Source organism: Parus major, chromosome Z (assembly GCF_001522545.3).
Source record: "Parus major isolate Abel chromosome Z, Parus_major1.1, whole genome shotgun sequence".
Classification (NCBI taxonomy): Eukaryota; Metazoa; Chordata; class Aves; order Passeriformes; family Paridae; genus Parus; species Parus major.
Window position 1 is genome coordinate 8,683,637 of NC_031799.1, and position 23,000 is coordinate 8,706,636.

The 23,000-nt window shown below is 41.9% G+C and overlaps 1 protein-coding gene across 3 annotated transcripts in view; it reads left to right on the top strand.

The window, feature by feature from the left end:
- The window catches only part of LOC107216205 (phospholipid-transporting ATPase ID-like), an 85,692-nt gene that overhangs the window by 48,340 nt on the left and 14,352 nt on the right, over positions 1 to 23,000 (top strand). For all 3 annotated transcript variants that reach the window (XM_015652928.3, XM_015652926.3, XM_015652929.2), the window contains exons 10-21: positions 3,077 to 3,235; positions 3,923 to 4,011; positions 9,002 to 9,198; positions 10,310 to 10,518; positions 12,557 to 12,600; positions 14,146 to 14,311; positions 15,084 to 15,272; positions 16,064 to 16,179; positions 17,651 to 17,815; positions 19,389 to 19,500; positions 20,522 to 20,627; positions 21,480 to 21,627. In XM_015652928.3, coding sequence (XP_015508414.1) covers positions 3,077 to 3,235; positions 3,923 to 4,011; positions 9,002 to 9,198; positions 10,310 to 10,518; positions 12,557 to 12,600; positions 14,146 to 14,311; positions 15,084 to 15,272; positions 16,064 to 16,179; positions 17,651 to 17,815; positions 19,389 to 19,500; positions 20,522 to 20,627; positions 21,480 to 21,627 — 1,700 coding nt within the window. The remainder of the gene's footprint in view (positions 1 to 3,076; positions 3,236 to 3,922; positions 4,012 to 9,001; positions 9,199 to 10,309; positions 10,519 to 12,556; positions 12,601 to 14,145; positions 14,312 to 15,083; positions 15,273 to 16,063; positions 16,180 to 17,650; positions 17,816 to 19,388; positions 19,501 to 20,521; positions 20,628 to 21,479; positions 21,628 to 23,000) is intronic.

A 23,000-nucleotide genomic window follows, 5' to 3' on the forward strand; every position in this document is an offset into this window, starting at 1 on the left:
ATAGGATAGGATAGGATAGGATAGGATAGGATAGGATAGGATAGGATAGGATAGGATAGGATAGGATGTTTTAATTGGAAGGGTTCTACAGTGATCATCTAGTCTGACTGCCTGGCCACTTCAGGGCTCACCAAAAATTTAAGTATGTTTTTAAGGGCATTGTGCAAACGCCTCTTAAACCTGACAGGCTGGGGTCATCAATAACCTCTCTAGGAAGCCTGTTCCAGTGAGTGGTCATCCTCTTTGAAAAGAAGCTTTTCCTAAGAGGAACAGTCTGAAGCTCTTCCGTTGCAACTTCAACCATTCCCATGTGTCCTGTCGCTGGATACCAGAGAATACTTAGCAGCATATACAGAGAAAGGAGCTAGACCTGTCAAAACCAGACTACTCCATGCTCACACATCATCTGTCTGTGGAAAGAAGATGAGGGAACAGACCAAGTGATGTTTGTCACGTTCTGCAGTGCCCTGCTGGCTTAGATATGAGGTCAAGATTACAGCAGGAGTTATTATGGAAAGGGGTGGAATGAGTGATGGTGTCCTTGGAACGCTTCAGGGATTGAAGGCTCTCAGGAAATACTTTCAGATACAGAGGGAAAATAATCTAAAAAAAAAATAGTTTTTGAAATAAGTAGGTGAGTCCAGGACAAGTGGTGAGGATGTGGCAAAGAGCATAGCTGAGATGGTCTCTGGTAGAGTTTCCTTTGCCTGCTTTGTTGAGGTTTCATGCAATAATGTGTGGTTTTTGCCAAGTGTCAGCTCAGTACATGAGGATTTCTTTGAAGTGATGGCTGAGGTTCTGAGTGTTTTAGGTGTTGAGAGATATGCTTTTACATGTACAGTTAGATGCTTAATATTTATAATTGGAGTGGCATGTCTTAGTTATTTCCCTGAGCAGGCCAAAGTGTCTATCAGTTTGTAAGCAAAACTTTCATCTTAGATAATTTTTCAGGCATGCTTAATATGATGTTTATTTAAGGGCACTGTGTTCTTAGAAGTGCTAAATTTAAAAAAAAAACATTTTAAAACATTTTCTGAAAATTGAGACTTTTCTAACCAGATATTTATTAGTTCTCTAAATCTCTGTTTTACTTACATTCTAAATAAAAGTGGCCTCTTCACAATACTTGAAATGAATAAAATGTTTCATAGGATGATTTATATTTGACAGTGTACTGGGAAGAGTGCCTGGAATCAGACCCAGCCTTGCCTTTTCCTTAGCAAACCTCTGTAGAAATATTTAAATATTTATGTAACTCTTTATCTAATTACTTTTTAAGACAGGAAGAGAGGACAGGGCTGTGTAGCTAATACAGGCACTCAGTGGAATGCTTAATGTGAGTTATGATGTTTGTTTGATCGTTCAGATAAGGAAGATGCTTGCGAAACACTGAATTTCTTTCTTTGATTTGGGGAACTGGGAGACCAGAAAAGCAACAACACTTTTCAGTTACCCTCTGCTTTTCAAAGTTGGCAGTATTTAACTCTTTCAGCTGAAATGTATTCCAGATAACTTATTGCTGTTAGTGGCTGAGGAGGATGGGAGGCATGGTGCCTGGCTAGGGTGCCTTCAGCTGCAGAGGTACTGGATCAGTGCAGCAGTCCTGGGGTGATCTTTAGAGCTTCTCACTCTTTTGTGGTTATTCTCTTCTGGAAAAATCCCTTCTGATCTCAAAATCTGTATGTCAGTATCCCAGACCCACCCACGTATGGGAAAGCAGATGTGGACACACGAGGTGCTTACGGGAGAACTGTCCCACGGCAGGCACAGTGTTCCTGGTGGGAGACCGTGCTCTGGGTTTGCTTTGCCAAGGTTCCAGTGCAAAGCCTCTGTTTCCTTTGTGTTTTTCAAGGTGTTTGGGGGTGGCAGTGAGACCAGCCTGGTTACTAGAGACTTTCAGAAATGATGGGCCACAGGTCTGGTCCTAGTTGGACTAACCAGATGATAAAACAGAAGAGCAACACAGTTGTTAGTATGAATTTTGAAGCCAGGTGTCACTGAATTTCCTAATTGTTCAATCTTTCATGTCTGACATTGTGTCTGCCCTAGGTTAGAGCTGCTTTTCACATCACTTGCATAATTTTTGATTTTAAAATATGTGGTGGTGAAGACAATCAGAACACTTTCCTCCTGGATTTCTCTGGATTTTGTTTCCAGTCTCTTGAGCCTGGTGTGTAAATCTGAAAGCTGCTAGAAGAACTATACTCTCTGCAAATGCTAGTATTTTTGTAGGTATTTACAGCCTGTGTTGAAAATAACTTCAGTGTTCCTGCTGATTAAGTGAACAGACTGAACTCTTATATTGCCTCTCAGTAAGGCATATTTGTATTTTCCAGTTCTCAATACATCCACAGGGCTCCAGTTTAAATCTTTAAAGGTCAGTGCAGCAGTTGATTTAAATAGTCATTTTTATACTGAAGTATCTGAACACATTTTATTACAAGAAATAAATATAAAGCGTGGAAATAGACACTCCAATCATTTACAGTGTCAGCTCAGTGGCCAAAGAAGGTAGTGGTATCTTTTTATGTGCTCCAGGGACTTGGGTTATAAAACAGATGAAATTAAAAATCAGTGAACAAAGACACCTCAGTTAATTACTCTTCTGCAGCCTTTAGGTTATGATTCTATTCACTTGGGCTCCTGCAGTTTGAGAGAAAATGAAATAGGAAAAAAGGTGATGTCAGCACTTTTATCTAAAGTTATCCAGTGACAGCCTACCACTATGAACTTGCTGTGAATGGCTTAAAAGTATGTCGCTGGTTCAACATTTCTTCTCACCCACATAGAAGCTGTGGAAACCTTGTTTTGTACTCTACCAATAAAACTTGCCACATTCAAAGAATTGAATGAATCCAAGTTCACTGTGGTCCCTTGAATTATGAAATGAATATGGGGAAGGAGCAACATCCCAGAACATCATAAATATAAGATATAGGATGGGAATGACATGGTTAGGAATCTACTATAACTAGAGTGTGAAATATTGTCTCTCTGAGGAGCAGCTGGGAATGCAGTATTAATAACATCTTTCTGGACCAAGATTTCCATTTTTGCTTTTTCCTTCTTTTTACAGGAGAAATCAGATGTGAGGCACCAAATAACAAACTGGATAAATTCACAGGAACTCTTACTCTTCGAGGAGAGAAATATGCCCTGGACAATGAGAAGATGTTGCTGAGGGGCTGTACTATCAGGAACACAGACTGGTGCTTTGGACTTGTTATTTATGCTGGTAGGTGAAAAGACTGACATGTCGATTGCAGAACCACAGCGTGGGGATACATCACACCCAGCATGCACAAAGGAATCAAGTATTTATGTTTCTACCAGGCACAAGAAGAAAAAAGTTTCCTCTTTCAGAAATCCACAAAGTAAAATACAGATGGGGAGTTTTGATCAATGACTAAGAAATTAAATTTGGTTAAGAATTTTCTCAAGTGTATTGAAAGAAACACTCTGTATAATTTCTATTTTGGATTTTAATCCACATTGGAATATCAGGGTCATCAATAATATTATTGATTAGATCTATGCTTCTCATGAGCATAGTCCTCCTATTGTTTCTGTACTTCCCTAGATATGTGAGACAATACATAATATGTCACAAATAACATAGCAGTATCAGATATGCTGTGAAAAGTGATTGAACCTGAAAGGAAAGGTTGAATATTTAAAGAAAAGAATTGACTCAAAATTCCAGATTTAATGGTTTTATGTGCCTCTGTCCATATAATCTCCGACAAATGACTTAACCTGTTTCTGCCCAAATTTCCCACCAGCACTCCAGTCTGTGCATAGCTGACTTCATGAGAGCTATGATGATTATTTATGCTGAAAAGCACAGTGGGGCCTCAGAGAGAATCAGGTTTCGAACAGCTAAGGTTTATTACCAAAATTAACAAGTGTGCTTCATCTTCAGGGCCAGACACGAAACTCATGCAGAACAGCGGAAAAACAACTTTTAAGCGAACAAGCATTGATCGGCTCATGAATGTCCTTGTGTTGGTGGTAAGTCTGATTAATGTGTCTTCCTTTCTTCAGATGTGTTCATCATTTCCAGATACTCCACCTCTCTGTCCACACAAATGGGGGAATATCAGAAGTGACTAATGATAAAAAGAAAAAGTACATCATAATTTATTAGCAGCCTGATCTCTGCAGCGCCTCTGCCAGCCCATCTTGCAAAGCAAGGCCATTACATTGACAGAATTAAGGACTTTCCTTCTGAGTTTGTCATTTACTCTGCTCTCCCTTGCTCTGCATTTTTCTGTGAGAAATACTTTGAAGCCTGCAAAGCCCTTTTTTCTTCTAGTAATTTTGTCATTTTCTATTTAAATAAACATTAGCAGTTCTCTCTCTTCCTTCCCGATTTCTTGGCGTCCCTGGTGATATCCGCACAGGACTTGGTAATTGGGTTTGCTGATTTACATGATGCCAGCTCCTGACTTAACACGTTAGGGTAAATTATTAGACATGGTCTCATTAATGCTCAAAAACTGGTGTTTTTAGCAGCTGGGAAATTTGAGAGCACTAATCTTACATAGCAGGCGCTCTTCTCCAATTGAAAAACAGATCTAATTTGAGGGTTAAGCTCATCAGTGGTTTTAACAAATGGCAAATACTTCCAGGCAGAAATATGGATTCTTTCACAGACTCTCTCAAGATTTTACTGCTTGAGTTCAAAGCCACTCAGGGAAGGAGAGCATGCACTCTGACACTACTTTAATCAATGTTGCTTGAAGGAAAGGTCTTTAGTTCCAGATTTTATTTCCCTTTGAGTGCAAATGTGCTTTCCCGTGCATGCTGCACCACCTTTGGTTTATGACACTGGGAAGGTCTGGTGGTCAGTGGTCACTGTTCCTGCTTCTTCCCTACTAGTCTTGCTCTCAGATCAGCCTGGCAGCCAGCTGGGGACAGGATCCATTCCCAGGCACTGGAACAAGCCCTGGAAGAGGCATCCAACAGCAGCTTGTGCGTTACAAGGCTGTCCTGAGCTCTCCCTGCCCTCTCTGACTGCATGCCTCCTCAGCACTGGGGCTTGGAGCACAAATATCTCCAGGGTGGCACCACCCTCTGGCCTCCACACTTCACCTCAGCCTCTGTATTCCTGATTTTTTTTCCTTGGGATCCCAAAAGTCCTTTAGGTGAGCCTGGGGATGTCCAGCAATGCCGCAGCACAGAGAGCCACTCCAGGTTAACTTAAATCCCTCTTGAGGCCTTGCTCTGTGTACAGTAAGGATATGCCCTTAATTTTAATAACCTTGCACTAATCTCTTCCAAGGGAAAATCTTGGTTTTATCAATCTTGGTTATCATCAGCTTGTTTCCCTCAGTGTTTTCTTCTCTTTCTCCCCTTAAGTGGACAGCAAAACCGAACAAGGTTTGGGCCTCTTACATTCAAAATTTTGCAAGCATTTGAAGAACTTCACATTTTCAGAAGTGTTCTGCTATGTTCTGACTAGAGAGGAGAATGGGCTGTGGGGGGATCCATAGGGCACAGAAACAGAGCAGAGGAAAACTGAACTGGGAGTCTCAAATTTCATGTTCAGTTAAGATTTGCTAAATCTCCTTTTGCAAGCCAAGGGTCCCACCCAGAACTTTCAGTCTGTTTGGCCTCACTTTATAAAATCAAATGAGATGAATTTACCTCCTGGCTCTGTTTTAAAACACTGAGCAAGTTGCAGCCGATTGCATCAGCCTCTGCCTGGGTTCTTGGGCGCTGGAGGAGCCAAGGGTGTGTTTGTCTCCTTTACACATTTTAAGGAACCTAAAATTTTGATGTCTAAGTAAAGCTCTGTCACGTTAAATACCAGACTCTTTGCACACCTGAGGAGACATGGCTTTGGGGTTTTCCAGCTCACTGGGTGGTCAAAGGTTACAGAGTGTGGTTATAAAAACAGGCAGTATATTGTGCTCTTGAGTTGGAGAATACAAACCAGCCAAGACTTACTATAAATAGGTAATTTAAATGTAGTGAAACTTACTCCACATTAACAGTGGCAAAGTTATTTTGTGTTTGTTTGTCCATAAAACTTCCAGGCAAAGCAGTGTTTAGGCAGGTTCACCAAGGGAGTGCCTGCTAAATGTTGCCCTGCTTTGCCCCAACAAGGGTTAATCAGAAGTGAACCTTCCCAGATGGCAGTCATAGCTATTTTGTCACATTTGGAGGTGCTTCTCATCCATCTGAGAGAGAAGTTAATGTTCCTCCACTGGGATGCACTTGCCAGCTCCAGAAATGCTTTTTTCTCCAAAAGCTGCTTTGTAGCAGGAGGAACAAATTTTCAGAGAAAGAGAGCTCTCACATTCATCTCTTACACAACTGACTGCTTCAAGTGCCAGAGCAGAGCTCAAAGCACCAATCAAGAAACCAAGGCTGTTTTACTGTTTTGATTCACAGTCCAACAGCCAATGTTTGTCTTGAAGTCAAAAGTCACTTCCTCTTTACAAAACTCCTACCAAGAGGATCTTTAGAAGTCAATACATGGGCAGGACACGGGGAGGGAGGATGTTCATGCTGGGAAGCTCCGTGAGCATGCACAAGCAATGATTTCTCATGTCGTTCTCTTCAGGGCTGTGGTTACAATTGTAACACCCTGCACACCGTTGCTTCTGTGCACAGAAATTAATCTCCAGGGCTGCTTTTAATGGCTTGGTCCTTTCAATTTGTTTCAGATCAAGTAGCCTGTTAGTGAGCTTTGTGCAAGCATGAGTGTTGCACATGAGTGGGGTTGTGAGAGCATTGACATGCCCAGTGTACAGAAAACAAAATGTAAATAAATCAAGTACAGCTGTAGGCAAGAGCTGCTGTGGGATAGAATCAGAGTGGTTTGAGTCGGAAGGGACCTTAAAGATCACCTTGTTCCAACACCCAAGCAATGGGCAGGGACACCTTGGGAAAGTTCAGCTCTTGTCTTGCCCCATTTTTGTTTCTGTTGCTGAATCACACACTGAAACTCCTACATAGATTGCAATATTCTGCAAATGGATAATTTTTAACCTCTGGGACAGTGAGGTAGGTCATGCCTCTCAAATACCCTTAAGTCCTTATAATTACAATAGCACAGATTGAAATACGTTTTAATTACTGGTTCACAGAGGTTTAAAAACACTGCACCACATTCCTTACCAGCAAGCAATATTGTCTCAATTTCACAAGCTGAGCAATTTATCTGGCTTTGCACAATTAAATAGAAAAGCTACTACTCATGTGTGAAATAAATGTGTCCCCTGAAACTCAGTCTGCCACCTTTTCTTACTGCAGTTCCCTTTTGTGGCTGTTTGATATTAAAACTTGAGTTGATCAGGCATGAACTTTTCACCAAGTGATTCATATTGCTCCATAGAAGTATCTTTCTTCCTCCCATAGATTAACTCAGCAGTACAAATATTAGCTTTACCACCAACGTTTCTATGCTTGTCCCTCAATTGCTGTTTTTTAAAAAGGTTGATTACTGTTTTAATGTGATTGTTACTATGTGGCCTTTACATAATGGTCCAGCTTACTGATATTTCTTCCTTAATGATTATCCTTGCTAAAGATTATTTTTAATTGCTCTTTTGTGCAGCCTGTTGACTCCATATCTTCACTTTTTTATTATTATATTGGTTTTTTTATGTCATATGTTTGGAAAAGACTATGCCAAAAGAATTATTTTCTTGTCATTTGTCCAGGAAGGATGACAAGTTAATTGCAATTTATCTCCCCCACCATCACCACTTCTACATTACAAATATTGTAATAATATTAGCAGGATTCCAAGATGGTGGGTCTTCCCAATTTTTAAAGCATTGTTAAATACTAACTTTATTAAAGGTTAAAAACTAACCTCTAAGCTTCCATCTTAGAATTAGGTGGACCTCCTGCATTGAAAATGCTTATTAGCTGATAGAGCCACACAGTGCTCTGTGTCAGAGAACATAATCAACCTTTTTCATCTACTATAGGGCAGATAAATCCTTCTTCCTTTCTCCTTCCTCTTGTAACACTTTTGCTTTTCACACACCTGTTTATGACTTTTTTTTATTTCCTTGATACTTTATTACTGTTGGATATTCACAGTTCTGAAATTCCTTGCAGTTTGTATTAATTTCTGTAAATGTCTTTCTTCCTTTTCTTTCTGTTTTTTTCCAAACAAATGTATTGCTACAGTCTTGTCTTTTTTTAATCAAAAAATGCTTTATCATCTATGTAATTTTTTGGTGTCTGTTAAATAGTGTTCCTGAGCAAGCCCTTGTTTTCAGTAAGATTTCCCAATTTGAAATTCACTTCCCAGTTGCAGTTGCCCTGGTTGCTTTAGGCTTCAGGAAGCAGGCTTCTCTAAAGCCAAAGGATATGCATCACTGGTTGGTGCTGCTTTTTGTTTGCTCAAAGGAAATGTAATCAAATTGTGAGGGCAGATACCAAGGCAACCATTAGCTTTGAGAAAGCAATTAACTCTCCTCTAACCATCAGAATAATATTCAGTGCTAAATTCCAGACTGTACACTGCTAGATTATCCTTAGTAGTCTTTCAGAAATTGTGAGGAAGATGGTGATGCATTTGGCAAACAGCCAAGTAAAGTTCTCCAGGCAGTTTCTATTCCCAAGTGTGCAGCCAGATGTTTGAGGATCTGCAGCTCAGCTCTTCTCTAATGAGATTTGGTGTTCTCCAGCAGACTTCTGTAACCACTCTCGCTGAGATATCTGGTTGGGATTTAAATCCCCAGCTGTTTGAGGACTTTTAATTCCAAGTTGCCAGACTCTGCACTGTGTAGTTTTGTCCTTGAGGTAAAAGTATGATAATTTTGCTGGTTTTTCCTTTTCATCCCTAGGCACATTTTCCTATGATTCAGGCTATCCAACCCTATCCCATTAGGGTCTTCTGATTAACCTGTGCATAATAAATTCCTTGTTTCTAAAATGCAATACATTTTGTTTGGGTTTGATTTATTTGGGTTCTTTTTTGTTGTTGTTGTTGTTTTTTTTTTGTTGTTGTTGTTTTTTTGCTTTTTTTTTCCAGATTTTTGCATTTTTAGCACTGATGTGTCTCATCCTAGCCATTGGCAATGGTATCTGGGAGCATGATAAGGGCTACTACTTCCAGGTCTATCTGCCCTGGGCAGAGGGTGTCAACTCTGCCTCCTACTCCGGCTTCCTCATGTTCTGGTCATATGTGATCATTCTAAACACAGTGGTACCCATTTCACTCTACGTCAGGTACGTGCCAGAAGGTCCTTTCACTTTTGATCTTAAGAGAGGTTTAGCCTTTGCCTTAAACTGGGAGCAGTGTTTTCCTTAAAACCTCACACAGCCCCATCATGTATGCTCCTACACAAACACAGTGATGCTTTTCTTGTTTCTGCTGCCTTCAGAAGGCTTTATCAGGGTTGGAGTGGGGACAGCAGTGAGCCCTGGAAGAGGAGAGGATGATTTTACAGTTAGAGGAGAGGTGTAGGTGTGCAGGATGCTATAGGAGCAGGGCTGGAAGCCTGCCACCATTAGCATCTTGCTAACAGTGAATGAATGGCCTGTTCTTCGAGGTGGCTTCAGGACTGTGTGAGGATTGCCAGGTAAGTAGGTGCAATCAGGTTGAAGTACTTGGTGCTATATGAGCAGTGCAGACTGTTACCTCTTCCCAGACAATGCAGAGCTGTGCTGGTTGTGGGTGATAGACAAATAGGAGTGACAGGTAGGCAGTGTGTCACAAAACTTGAGGCTGGGGTAGAGACTGCATTGCCCTGTTTAATTTATCATTGTACCTACCTTCAGTCAGCTTTGCTACTGAGACTCTCTTTTGTGTTGGTAAACATTAGGAATGAATTCCATTCCTGTCCAGTGTGTCACCCAGCAAGGTGGAAATCCATGTCATCTGCAAGCTGATGCCACTCTTTTGGTTGTACTGGGTGACAGAATGTCTCTCTTGTTGTGGAGCTCACTGTTCTTTGCGACATGGCTGTGCTCATCCCCTGGCACTGGGCTCAGCCCAGCCCACAGCTCTGCTGGAAACCCTCTCCTGAATCGGGACTGACTGAAACACACTGCTCTTGCCTCGCTTCTCAGGCCAAACACTTCTGAATATTTCCAAGTACCTTTATAAAGTACTGCTTTATAAGTGAAGGAGATGAGTTTGCTGTAAACTTAGCAGATCATTTCAGTGGGACTTGCTTCAGCATCCCTTACCACAGGCCACCTATGGACAGATGAGTTCAACTTGTCATTACCTTCAAAGTTGTCTCCTAATTGCAATTGATAATGGTGGTATTGAAGGTAAAGAGCTTGACCCTTAAGCTAATGAATATTCCATCACCTTCTCTTTCTGTTTCATCAGTGTGGAGATTATACGCTTGGGTAACAGTTTCTACATCGACTGGGACCGTAAAATGTATTACCCACTGAATGACACTCCAGCTCAGGCTCGAACCACTACACTAAACGAGGAGCTGGGGCAGATCAAGTACATCTTCTCAGACAAAACAGGAACTCTCACCCAGAACATCATGTGTTTCAACAAGTGCTCCATCAATGGCAAATCCTATGGTACGTTTGCATTACTCTCTGGGTGGTTCTCTTCACTGTGTGCTTCTTCATCCATAGAGACTAAATCCAATGTCCAGAAGAGAGTGCCATGTAAGGAGCTGCAGTGATCAAGTGTAAGGATGCCCATCAGGGATTTCTGGACAGCCTGATTGCATCACTTGCCATGTATTAATTGTTTCCCCTTTTCCCCCCACTTTTTCATGTGCCTTTTTCTGCCCCACTATTATCCCAGCTAAAGAACCAACACTATTAGTTTGTCCTCATTTGTCCCAGATTTACAGCATCTCAAATTTGGTTGTTTTTTTTTTCTGATATCACTAGTTAGGTAATCACAGATTTTTATGGTATTATTGATGTGGTTAGCCAGGTAAAAACACAACATGTAACTCAGGTAACTTACTCCCTCCTAATCACTTTTGAAATCAGTCATCCCTCATGGGGGTCATCTGCAAATTTTGTCCAGTTCTCACACTGTCTCACCGATTTCTCATGTCATGAGCAGTGATTTTCCACATCCTTTTCAGGTAATTGGACTCATCAATGACCTGGTCTTTGTCTTTACACCTGATATTCTTCACCTAGCAGAAGAGAGAAAAATTTGTAGGGAGTTGGAAAAAATGGGAAACATGAGTTGTTAGCTCTGTTAGATCCTAGAAGTCATTGATTTAAAAGGCTTTTTCATGCTATGGCCACAAGCAGTTTTCTTCATACTGCTCAAGAGGTGCTAGCACTTTGCAAGCTGCCTAATTGATTAACATCATTAGATGCCCCAGAGAAATTAGTCACTGCTTATTTGTATATGGATGCCTGCTTTGCCTGTGTCAGACCTGCTGATGCACTAATGTACCAGAGAGTTTGCATATTTTCTCAGTACTTTCAGCTGACCTAATAAAAGAAAATATTTCTTTCTATGAATCTGTGCATATTTGGAGACTACCTTATCTCAAACAGTGTTAATATGATAGCTAACATTAGTACTGCTAAACAGTTTGAAATCTCTCCTATCAAGTGTCCCTAATTGACTTTTCTGAAGTGGATGTCACCACCAACATAGATACAGGGTAAGGGTTCAAGAAATGAATGGGAAATATATGCAAAGAAGGCAAACAATCTGTTGCCTGTAGTTTTCTAAATGTTTCACTTCTTCCTAGCACAGTACTTCTCTGCTGCTCAGGGGCATTCAGGAAAGCAATGCCAGAAGAGATGAATTAGTTCTGCTCTCCTCTGGAGGCCTAAGGGAAGGAGATAGACAAAAGCCTCTTGGCTGTGGTTCCCAGGGAATCAGCTGATGCACAGGTTCTCAGGAGAGGTGTTTACTGTGTTTCTTTTCCACTCCTGGGGCCTGAAGGCACATCAGCACTATGATTGATTTTGGTCACAGTCAAGGTTGCTGGTGCAAACATAAGTCAATCATTCTTGTAATTCATTGCATTTCAATCTTACTTCAAGAAGTGTTGGGACTGGCTGGCTTTGGCACAGTCCAGACCTTCCTAGTGAAACTCTTCTCCGGGCAGAAGTTCTAATAATGTTTCTTAGAGATGACATGTCTTCAATTGCTATGACCAGATCATCCATTCAGGGAGAATCAATAGAGCAGCCTTGCTACCTAGATGTGGGAGAAAAGGGCTTTGAAAACTCCTTTTCTGTGGGTGCCCATGGACTCATGCAAATAGTAAGATCCAGGAGCTGGATTTTGAAAGAGGAGGCACAGGAGAAGTCATCCCTTGGGAGCACTTTCATTTCCTACCTAGCACTAGAAATCCTATCCTCTCTGTGGTCAGCTCAAGGCAAGTCTTCTTTACTCAAAAGACAGTCACTTTTGTGCTTTGTGTTTCAAGCATCAGTCCAGTCTCTGGATTTTGTCATGCACCAACATAGAAACTGATTGTTATGTATCATCAGTCATCAGTGCCCATGTCAATGTACTGAAACTTTTAAAATAGATTCTAGCTTAGAAACACTTTACCCAATTTTGGGTGGCTCAGACACTGCACTTACCCACAGCTTGTGGCTATAATTTCCTCTTTCTTGCTTGCAGGTGATGTGTATGATATGTCTGGGCAAAGGATAGAAATAAATGAGGTAAGTGCTCAAGTGCTATCAGGATCTGTGTTTTCAGTGGACCTGGATAAATACCAGTGGGCACAACCCTGCATAGCTTATGTTTTTGACCATGCAAGAGCATGCTTTTGACGCTCACAGCAGAAATGTGTGTTCCTCTGGATGTCAGAGAATTCCCAGAGTTAAGTTTCTTTCCAGTAAGCCTGGGTTAAACCTGCAGGTTGAGAACAGCCCACTGTCCTCTCTGCTTCACCTGACATCCTGGTGTATACACAGCTTCTCTTGAACACTTGACCATTGGTGTTTGTTGCAGACTTGGACATTGGTGAATTTTATTAACCTTAGCAGTTAATTAAAGCTTCAGTGAGGAATAAGTGAGTGCAGTTCATACCAACAACAAGGTCACTGTCAAATTCCTCTAATGTCTGGAGTTCAGAAAGTGTGAAAACATGTAATTTCTAAATTTTGCTTTAGCCTCTGCTTGCTGGCACAAACAAACATGTCTTCATCTCTAAAATGTCTGAAAGCTGCACGCAGTAATCCAAATAACAAACACCAAGATGATGATGAAAATCCCACTCCTCATTCCAGTGATTCATTTCCAGTCCATTTAGAACTTAAATTGCCCACTGAAGCAGGCTGTTTGTGCTGAGTACTGTGCCTCCAGTCTGCCCTCTCTCTGTCAGCCTTGCTTGGTGACACACACTGGACTCCTGCCAGCTGTCCACCCCACCCTGCTGCTCGTGACACTCGCTGGAGCAGAGTCCTGCTGCCCACACATCCATGATGTTGCTGTGCCTGGACCTTGCTGCACAGACATGTGTAGGAGGGGTTGGTCTGTGCTCTTGGACTGAGTGCTAAATGTCAGTGTGCAGAGGTCAAAAGGATGATTCCCATCCTGGAAACTCTGAGCTCATCAGGGACAGGGTGGGAGTCAGAATTGTCCAAGGCAAGCTTGGCAATCCATTACTCCATGACACATCATCTGGTGAGCTTCTGGACATTTCTCCAGTGTGTTCCACTCTGCCTGGGGTTCCTTGTTTTTTAACAAAATGGGCAGTGCCTGTGGAGTTTAACCTTTATGTCACCTGTCTGTCCTAGTAATTCCATATTAGGATTTGGGAAAACATGGTGGATAAGACAGACTTTTGAGTTGTTTTAAACTGGGCTCCTGCATTCCACTATCACAGGCAGCCATTGACATCATGAGCATGATGCCTCAAAGCAGGCATTTTTTTGAAGGCAGGCACTTCTTTGCTGTAGGCATTCATTGGCAGGGATCCTGCTGGAGCATTAACTGCAGCTCAGAGAGGCAGTGTAGCTAATTGGTTCTTAGCCTGAGTGCTGCTCTGAAAGGCACATCAATTGCTGCCCTGTCCTATGATTAAATACCTTTCATGACCTCCCACTTCCTTAAATCCACCAATCTCTGTCACAAGCAGCCAGCCCTGCAGGATAGGGTCCTTTGCAAATGTGGGGAGGAGAGCAGGGCTGTGTTGGGCAGGCATTGGTGTAGAGCCATGTACTGAAAGCTCAACAAGTAATACCAAACCATGTTTTTTCCAGAACACAGAGAAGGTTGATTTCTCGTACAACCCGTTAGCCGACCCAAAGTTTGCCTTCTATGACCACAGCCTGGTTGAAGCCGTGAAGCTGAATGATGTCCCGACACACAGGTTCTTCCGGCTGCTCTCACTTTGCCACACAGTGATGCCGGAGGAGAAGAAGGAAGGTGAGGACTGTTGAAGGCACTGGAACGAGCACTGGTTCACTTGCACCACAACATGTCTTCTCTCCACAGAAGTTGTTATTGGTCCTTTTGGCTCCCTGGTGATTTTCTGTAGTGCATGGTTACACATAAATCACTGTCTTTGGAGATGCCATAAGGGAAGAGAAGGGACCAGAGCCTCCACTCCTTGTGTGTTCTTGTGGTGGAGCTGATGCTACTGCAACCACCACACCTCTGGAGTGCATGAATTGCAGGTGCCACAGCTTCCCTGAGGTGGCAGAGGCTTGGCTAGCTCTCTCTCTACTCTTCTCCTAGTTCCAAAAAGCAAAAAACAAAGAGCATCAATCTACTGGAGACCCATTAGCTCCTCTCACCCAATGTTCCCACAGCTGCTAGGTCAGCCTCCTCAAATCCCAGACAGAAAGTCATGCTTTAGAGGCTGGAATTAATTGGCAGGTATAAAGTGAAAATATTGATCAGAAAGAAAAGATCTAACTAGAAGAGGCTAAACCCAAGGAACTCGTCCTCTCAGTGAGATGTTAGACTCCAAAGAGAGAGATTAAAATCCCCAAAAGAATCCAGGGGGCCTCTGGCACTGTCCTGGGTTGGTGGGACTTGATCAAGATGTGTGGATAAAAGTGCTTTTTAGTGCTGCACCTCTGTGGATAGACAGAAAAACAAAGGGATAACTGCTATGTTTTGTCCTATATTTTGAATTTTTTTTTTCTCAAAAATAAGTCAGAAACCACATTACATTTTTTTTCTTGCATGTCAGGTAACTTGGTGTATCAAGCACAATCTCCTGATGAGGGAGCCCTAGTCACTGCTGCCAGAAACTTTGGATTTGTGTTCAGGGCTCGCACACCAGAGACCATCACTGTCGTGGAAATGGGAGAAACAAAAATCTACAAACTTCTGGCTATTCTTGATTTCAACAATGTTCGCAAGCGAATGTCTGTGATTGGTATGTTCCCTTTGCTGCTTTCTTTCCTCCCTGACTCCTTAGGTTCTGGAGCTGGCCCTCATTCAGCTGTGATGCATTTTTTTATGAGATCTCCTTTGCAGTGTGCTCTGAATAATATTTATTTCTGAGGAGTTGAGATGGGCTGCCTTGATTTTATAATTACACGACTACAGTGCCAGAAAAATACTTAGAGGCAGGTGGGAGAAATCTCAACATCTGGACCACAGTGATGGAAGCTAGTCTTCTAAAGACAAAGCTTTCTATATATCTTGCTCCCCTCCTTACAGTGCAGGAAAGGCCTTTCTTCTAATCAGCTTTTAAATTTGAGTGAAATTTGAGGAAGCAGGAAAGGAGAAAGCAAGAATGAACTAAGAAACCCACTTTCCTAAACAGAAAATGGAGAAATTATTAAAGAAACTTTTTGCAGCCTTTATTAACACTGCAGCATATTGGAGTGATAATATTTCAGGAATATTGTAACTGTAGTTACAATTACAATACAGTTCCTACAGTTTAGTGGTAGGAAAATAGGGGAAGTAGGACCAGTTCTCTAAAAAAAAGTTGTTCTTAACTTTTGAGTGAAGTTCTGCCTGTAGGGACAGTGTAGTGCCTGCTCAGACTGATGCACTCTCTTCTTTTCTTAGCAGAGCTTGTCTTGATTCCTGGGAGCTTGCCAAAACTTGGGGAAATTCAGACACCTGTAGAAACTGTTCTTGGTTTTGATGGACGGGCTTTATACTCCAAAAGACTCAGTCTGGGATTTGTAGCATTTCTTTTTCTCTTCCTCACAGTGCAGAGTCCAGAAGGTGACTTGACTTTGTACTGCAAGGGGGCTGACACCATTCTTTATGAACTGCTTCATCCATCCTGCAGCTTTCTCAAAGGGGAGACCACAGAACACCTGAATGTAAGAGCTTCCTTCTCAACAACATCTCTGCATTTGATGTTTTCCTTTTCTCCAGCATAACTTGTTTTTTGAAAAAAAAAATCCCCAGATTTTAGAAACAGCACTTAAGCACAAGTTTTAAGTTAGGGGTAGAGAAACAAATTAATTTCTATGGCCTTAGATCTCAAATGAGTTGCCTAAGCATGAGCACCAGGTGCCATCTGAACTGCTCCAGGACAGTCAGCAGATCAAGGGAGGTGATTTTGTCCTGCTCTGCTCTTGTGAGACCTCACCTGGAACACTGTCCAGCTCCGGGATCCTCAGCATAAGAAGGACATAGACCTGTTGGAGCGAGGCTATGGCTATGAAGATGAGCAGAAGGCTGGAGCACCTCTCGTGTAGTGGGGGGTTTTGGGTTTATTCAGCCTGGAGAAGCTCTAGCAAGACCTTGTAACACCTTGCAGTACCTGAAGGGGCTACAAGACTGCTGGAGAGGGAGTTTTTACAAGGGCATGTAGTGATAAAACAAGGGTTAATGGCTTTAAACTGAAAAATGGTAGATTTAGATTAAATATTAGGAAGAATTTCTTTACTGTGAGGGTGATGAAACACTGGAACAGGCTGTGCAGAGAAGATGCAGATGCCCCATCCCTGGAAGTGTTCAAGGCTAAGTTGGATGGGCAACCTGGTCTAGTGAAAAATGTCCCTGCCCATGGCAGGAGGTTGGAATGAGATGATCTTTAAGGTCCCTGCCAACCCATGACATTCTGTCATTCTATGATTCTGTAATATGGGCAAAGATGTCAGATCCAATGCAGGACATTTAAAAGACCTGTGACCTGTTTTTGATGCAGCTTTACTTCAAGCCTGGGAAAACATCTTCCAGAGGTGCATTTCACAAATGTGTCTTTGCTGTTCCACCAAACACTGAGCTCCATATTGTCCATCAGAAAACACAGGAATAAGGACTTGCTGAGGTGCCATGACTAGCTGTGCTCATGCTGTGTATTTCAGCCAGAATTCATACCCTAAAAATGTTGAACCCACGTCCAAAACCAGGCTGTGTTCAGTGTTTATTTAGTTCTCACTGTTCTGGACCTCTTGTTGAGAAATACAAGCCTGGGAAACAAATGCCTGGTTAGTGTAAAGCTTTAGAGCCAAAAAGTACAAAACCCCTTTTGAGTTGTTTTGGTGGGTCTTGGGGGTTTTTTATTGTTTGGGGTTTTTTGGGGTGTTTTTTGTATTCCCTTGTTGTTTTTTGTTGTTTTGGGGTTTTTTTTGTTGTTTTTTTCATAAGGACCACAGATGGCAATGATAAAGTGGTCTGGAATTGCTGTTTTAAAATACCCCAACGTTTTTGGCCTAAGGTGTTTTTTCATCTTTCCTCCATAAACTTTACCAAGTCACTTCTACCAGTCTGCTTTCTGAGGGTCCTTTGTAAGCCTAGGTGATCAGACTGTTCTTCTTGGACCTTTCTGCCACTGACTTGCAGGAGTTTGCTGGAGAAGGCCTGAGGACGCTCGTGGTGGCCTATAAAAGCTTGGAGGAAGACTACTTTCAGGATTGGATCAGGCGTCACCATGAAGCCAGCACTGCCTTGGAGGGACGGGAAGACAAACTCTCGGAATTGTATGAAGAGATCGAAAAAGACCTAATGGTTGGTAATTCAGGGAATCTGGGCCAAGCTCTGGGGGAGGAAGTGAGGGTGGTGGTTTGTCAATAAACAGCTCAGTGTGACTTTGGTAAACACTGCTCTGCAAACAGTTCAGTGGGCTGTGTGACAGCAGCAGGTCAGAACGTGGCAGCCCTGGGTGTTCACTGGCACCTCCACCAGGAGCCTGTAACTGGGGTGTCAGCCACCAGTTCAGGGGAATGGTTTTATTTTAACTCACGTGGGTGTCAAGAGTAGCTTTCTCGTGATGAAGTGACATACCAGAGCTGGCAGGAGATGACGTGGACACAAATATTTCATAGCTATCCTTTGTATGTGCAAATGGCTGGTCTGTTTATTTTCCAGCCTTTGAAATAGCAGGCAATGAATAATTCCCAGTGCCTCTGAGAGTGTCTCCTTTGTTCCTCCTGTCCTGGGCAGGATGGGTAGATGATATCCATGAAACATGTTTGTGTCAATTTGAAATAGAGCTGAACTGTGATCTTTGAATCATTCTTCTCTCCCTCAGTGTTGTTACAGTTTTTAAATGCCCTGGAGGATTTGCCTGTGTTTTAGAGCCATGAATAATGAATGAAAAGCATGTGTGTGATCTGAGGAGAAGCAATCCAACTTTTGCACTCGTGGCAGTGCTTCCTTGAAACCCTGGAAATCCTGGCAGACACCTTTGCTCCTTCCCTTAGCTGTATGCTCTGAATGTCAATAGTGCTCAGGGAAAAAGCAAGTGTGAGCTGGGGAAGTGCTGGCCTTTGGAAGTTGAGTAGTGTCTCTAGCTGCATCAGGGACTAGTGTAAAACAGGGATTGTACAGTTCTCAGGATCCCGTAGAGAAGTTCTGTCAGAGCTGTTACCTACATTGCTAACGCTCCTAGCTGATATATGATGGACATCCCAGGATGCCAAAAAGGATACCAGGCTTAAAGTCAACCTCTGAATTTAGTCTCTCCCAAGCAGCAGGAGGTAGGTGGTAGCAGTGAAACCTGAGGTAGCAATGAAACTTCCATGTCCCTTTGACAACAGGTTAAAGCCACCAACTATCTCCAAATAGCAGAAAAAGCAGTAACTTTGAAAAAATGAAGCTTTGTGTCCTGAGCAGCCTGTGGTGTAGCTGTGTGACAGTGTGGACCCGGTGCAGGAACAGGTCTTAAAGGCTGGAGAAGATGTTTAGCAGCCATGTGACAGCTGAAGTACAGCTGGGGTCATCTTCCACCCCAGAGGAGGTCTGGGGACATGGATCCACAGTGTCTTTGTCCCTCTATTAAAGCTCTGTCTGCTGTGAAGGGAACACATAGGACAACACGGACGACCTGTAGCTCTGCAAACATTCTTGCAAATCATTTCATGCATATTCATAATCCATCAGAGCATGGGGGAATTAGAGCCTAGAACATCTGCAGGATCAGGGCTGTACTCTATACAGTAAATTTGCTGAGGAAGAATGACAATCAGTTCAACCTTATTCCTGTGGATTTACTTTGTGTTTGCTTGAATAATTAGGTTTAATGCTTTCTCCTTTGGTAGTAGTGGCAGGGCTTAACCAGCTCCCTGACATTTCTGTTAAGCTGCTAGGTGCCACAGCCATAGAGGACAAGCTACAAGATGGGGTTCCACAGACAATTGAGACTCTTGCCAAAGCCAACATCAAGATATGGGTTCTCACTGGAGATAAGCAAGGTAAAGGCATTACAGCTTTGGATGCTTCTCCTCCACTGGCGGGGTGGTTCAACTAAGGACCTGTGTTCTCATTCTCTGAAAACTGCACAGAAGACAAACAGGGCTTTGCTTCATTGCCAGCTATGCAAAATTTCAGGTAACTGGAATTAGACCAGATGACTGTTGCTCGTGCCTGTCCTTAATTTCTGTCATGAGAGTGGAAGCAGGGTGAAGGCAGTGCCCTTTGCCTTTGGAGAGGTGACAGTAAACATCCTACAGTCTGTGACATAAGCTGTGAAAAGGTGTCACCTTCATTCAGTTATTCAGCTGAAGAAGGTGGAAAAAAATCTTGTCCTGCTTTCCAGAAACTTTGATGTGTTGGGTGCATTTCTACTTGTTTCTGGCTATCATCATCCCAAATAGAAATGAAGGAAACATAGGCTTTTGGAGGTGGAAAGAACAGCAGAGAGACTCCAGTGAATTCTTTTGGAGACAAAGTATTTTCACTGAAACAATGGTGATTCAGGGAGGTCAAAAGTGTTTACAAATAGTATCATCCAAGACATGAGCAGAGAATTTTTGAGAAAAATAAAACATTTAATTTTGTCGTGTTTCAAATGCAATAGTTTTTCTATAAAATACCAAAATATCTTTTTTGGAATTTTATGGACAAAAAGTTGTTTTATTTTTCAGAGTTGTGGTTTGGGGCTTTCCTGGAAGTAAGGGAGAGGGAAAGTTAAAAATACCGAAAAAACATTTTGAATCAGCATGAAATGTTTTTTGTTGCTCCAAGTATGCTGGTCAAAGGATGTTTTAAGCTTTTTCATTTTGGTAGAGTTATTTTTTTTCTGTGGTCTTGTGAAGTCAAATTTGCTGCTACATCCATCAGAGTGACTCTCCTGGCTCTCTTATTGTTGACTCTGAAAGGCTCAAATCTCTTTAGAGTCAGAAAGAGACCTTTTGTCATGTGAACAAAAAGGCGACAGAAGTGGGTGAATTTGGGCTGCTGAGATGGATTATCTTCCTGGTTTATCTCTCCCAGAGACAGCAATGAATATTGGTTACTCCTGCAACTTGCTGAATGATGACATGGAAGATGTTTTCATTATTGAAGGCAGCACATCTGATGACGTACTGAATGAGCTGAGGTAAAAGGCTAAAAACAGTTTCAGTGCTGTGCACTAGCACTATCTGTGTTTTGTATCATTCCACCTTCTTTTTCTGTGTCAGCTTTCCTTGTTGCAGTTCATCCAGGGACCTTAGATAAGGGACAGCTGTCTCCCTGGGAGATCCAGAGGCTAAACACAATGTAGAAGTCTCCTTTGAGAGTAAATGTTGAAGCTTCTTGATCCAAGACCTCAAATTAAATAAAGGTATAAGAAAGCAGAGTTAGATAGGGAGTATCAGACAAAATTGACCAATAAGTGATCCTGAGCCACAAAGGCTTTGTCTCCAGGTTTGAGCTGTGACACTGCTGTACTGCTGTTGCTATTTATTCACATTGCTGTCTTTTTCCTGGATATGTCCTTTGTCTGGATACTTTTTTGGCAGTATCTGAAAACTTACCTTCCTTCCTCACCTCCTCTGTAGCTACAGGTTCTCAGGTAAAGGTGGAAAATGGGAAAGGTTTGAAGTCCTTTTTTCTTGGAGTAGATGGCTGCCAGAGAATATGCACAGAAAATTTGGTGTCCCTTGGGATACCATCCTTCATGACACTCAGATAGTTTGTTTGACTTAAAATCAGCAGAAGTTTAGCAACACTTGTTGGAGTTTCAGAAATGTAGATGATCTGTGCAGATAGCAGCAGCTAAACAATGCATATTGTTGTAGGAATACAGTAAAAATTGGACTGAAGTATCAAAGGGAAGCATTGACTTTTTGTTTTCATAAAGTTGCTTTTACAAAACATATATATGTTTGCAAGACTTTTGGATTTCCATTATTATCCTGTGTTTTGTTTTGTTTAGTTTTGGAGTTTTTTTGTTGTTTTTTTTTTTCAGGAATGCAAGAAAAAAGATGAAGCCAGACTCCTTTCTGGACAGTGATGAAATCAACATTCAGTTTGAAAAATCATCAAAAAACCAAATAATTATACCTGATGAGCAAGCAAATGGGGTGTATGGTCTGGTTATCACTGGCCACAGCCTGGTAAGGAAGATTCAGAGCTTTGCTAGAGATGACTTCCCTGAAGAACTTACTGCAAGACATACTGGAAGTCTGAAAAATTATTTAAAAATTCAGCTCTAGGGGACAAGGGTTTTTTCCCCCTACTTGAAGATTAGGTTCAGTGGTTAACTGAGACATCAAATGTGTCAGACAATGTTTCAAAGATGTTTCATGAAGAGAAAACAGTTGATCTTTGATCTTTGGTGAACCAGAGGGATAGAGTAGCTGGATCATATTTAATTTCTGGAAATACACTAGAAAAAAATAACCAGGTTTGTGTTTGCAGCAAGAAGATAACATGAGACATGGGGTTTCAATGCCAAGGACATATTCTACTAAATATAGCTGAAAACAGATATGCTTAATTTATAGGATATAGATCTTATGACTTAACTAATATATTGATACTCACTCCCAAAATGTTATTCCAAGTAAACTGAAGCAATACACTCTAGATGAAATTGCTAAGTGACAGATGAAAGACTGCTTGGTAAGCATGACTCTGAAGGGCTCACTGTTTATCTTAAACAACAGTTAGCTGTCATCTGCAGAGAGTTATCCCCCATCTATTTGATGCTCAGTGTTTGCATTAACTGCTTAGAAAGAGAGCAGGTAACAACAAGACGGGAGAGAGTACAAAGAAACCTGAGTAAGGCATGACCTGGAAAGCACAGGGGGAAACTGAGACAGTTGGGATTTGTGAGCCTGGAGAATATCGATCAGTTTTGGTAATACTCTTCAAATTATAACAGAAGAACAAAGTAATGGAATTAAACTGAGATAAAGAGTTCTGGATGAAATGTCTTCCTGGTAAGAGCAGTGAAACTCTGCAATAAATTACCTGTATTAGGAAATTTCTTAGAACCAGTTAGAGGAAGGAGAAAACAATTGAGATCAATTCAAACCTGTCTGCAGGGAAGGTTTAATTTATATCAGGTTTATTTATCTGTTATATTTTACTTTCCCAGATCTCAGTGAAAGCAAACAGACATATTTAGAAAGTTCCAGGAGGTGCTGCCTCCGTGAAACAAGGTGCTTCTGTTCCCTGTGGTGGCTACCTTTCTTAATGACAGCCCAGAAATTTTCACTCCCAGCTCTATGCCAGCCCAGAAAGTTGCTACTAAGAAAATCTCGTCTTTCTCTACTTTTGGCTCGTGTGCTGAGTATACAGACCCTAAAAACCATCAGACAGTTGCCTAGGTTGTTAAATAGCATTTCTCAATCTTTTACAGTCGCTTCCTCTTGAACTCCAGGGCCGTAATCCTCTTTAGATTCCCACTGCAAAGCAGACAAGAGGTCTGTCAGACTTGGTCCATATGCATTGCATAGACATCAGCTGGAGGCCCCTTGCCTGT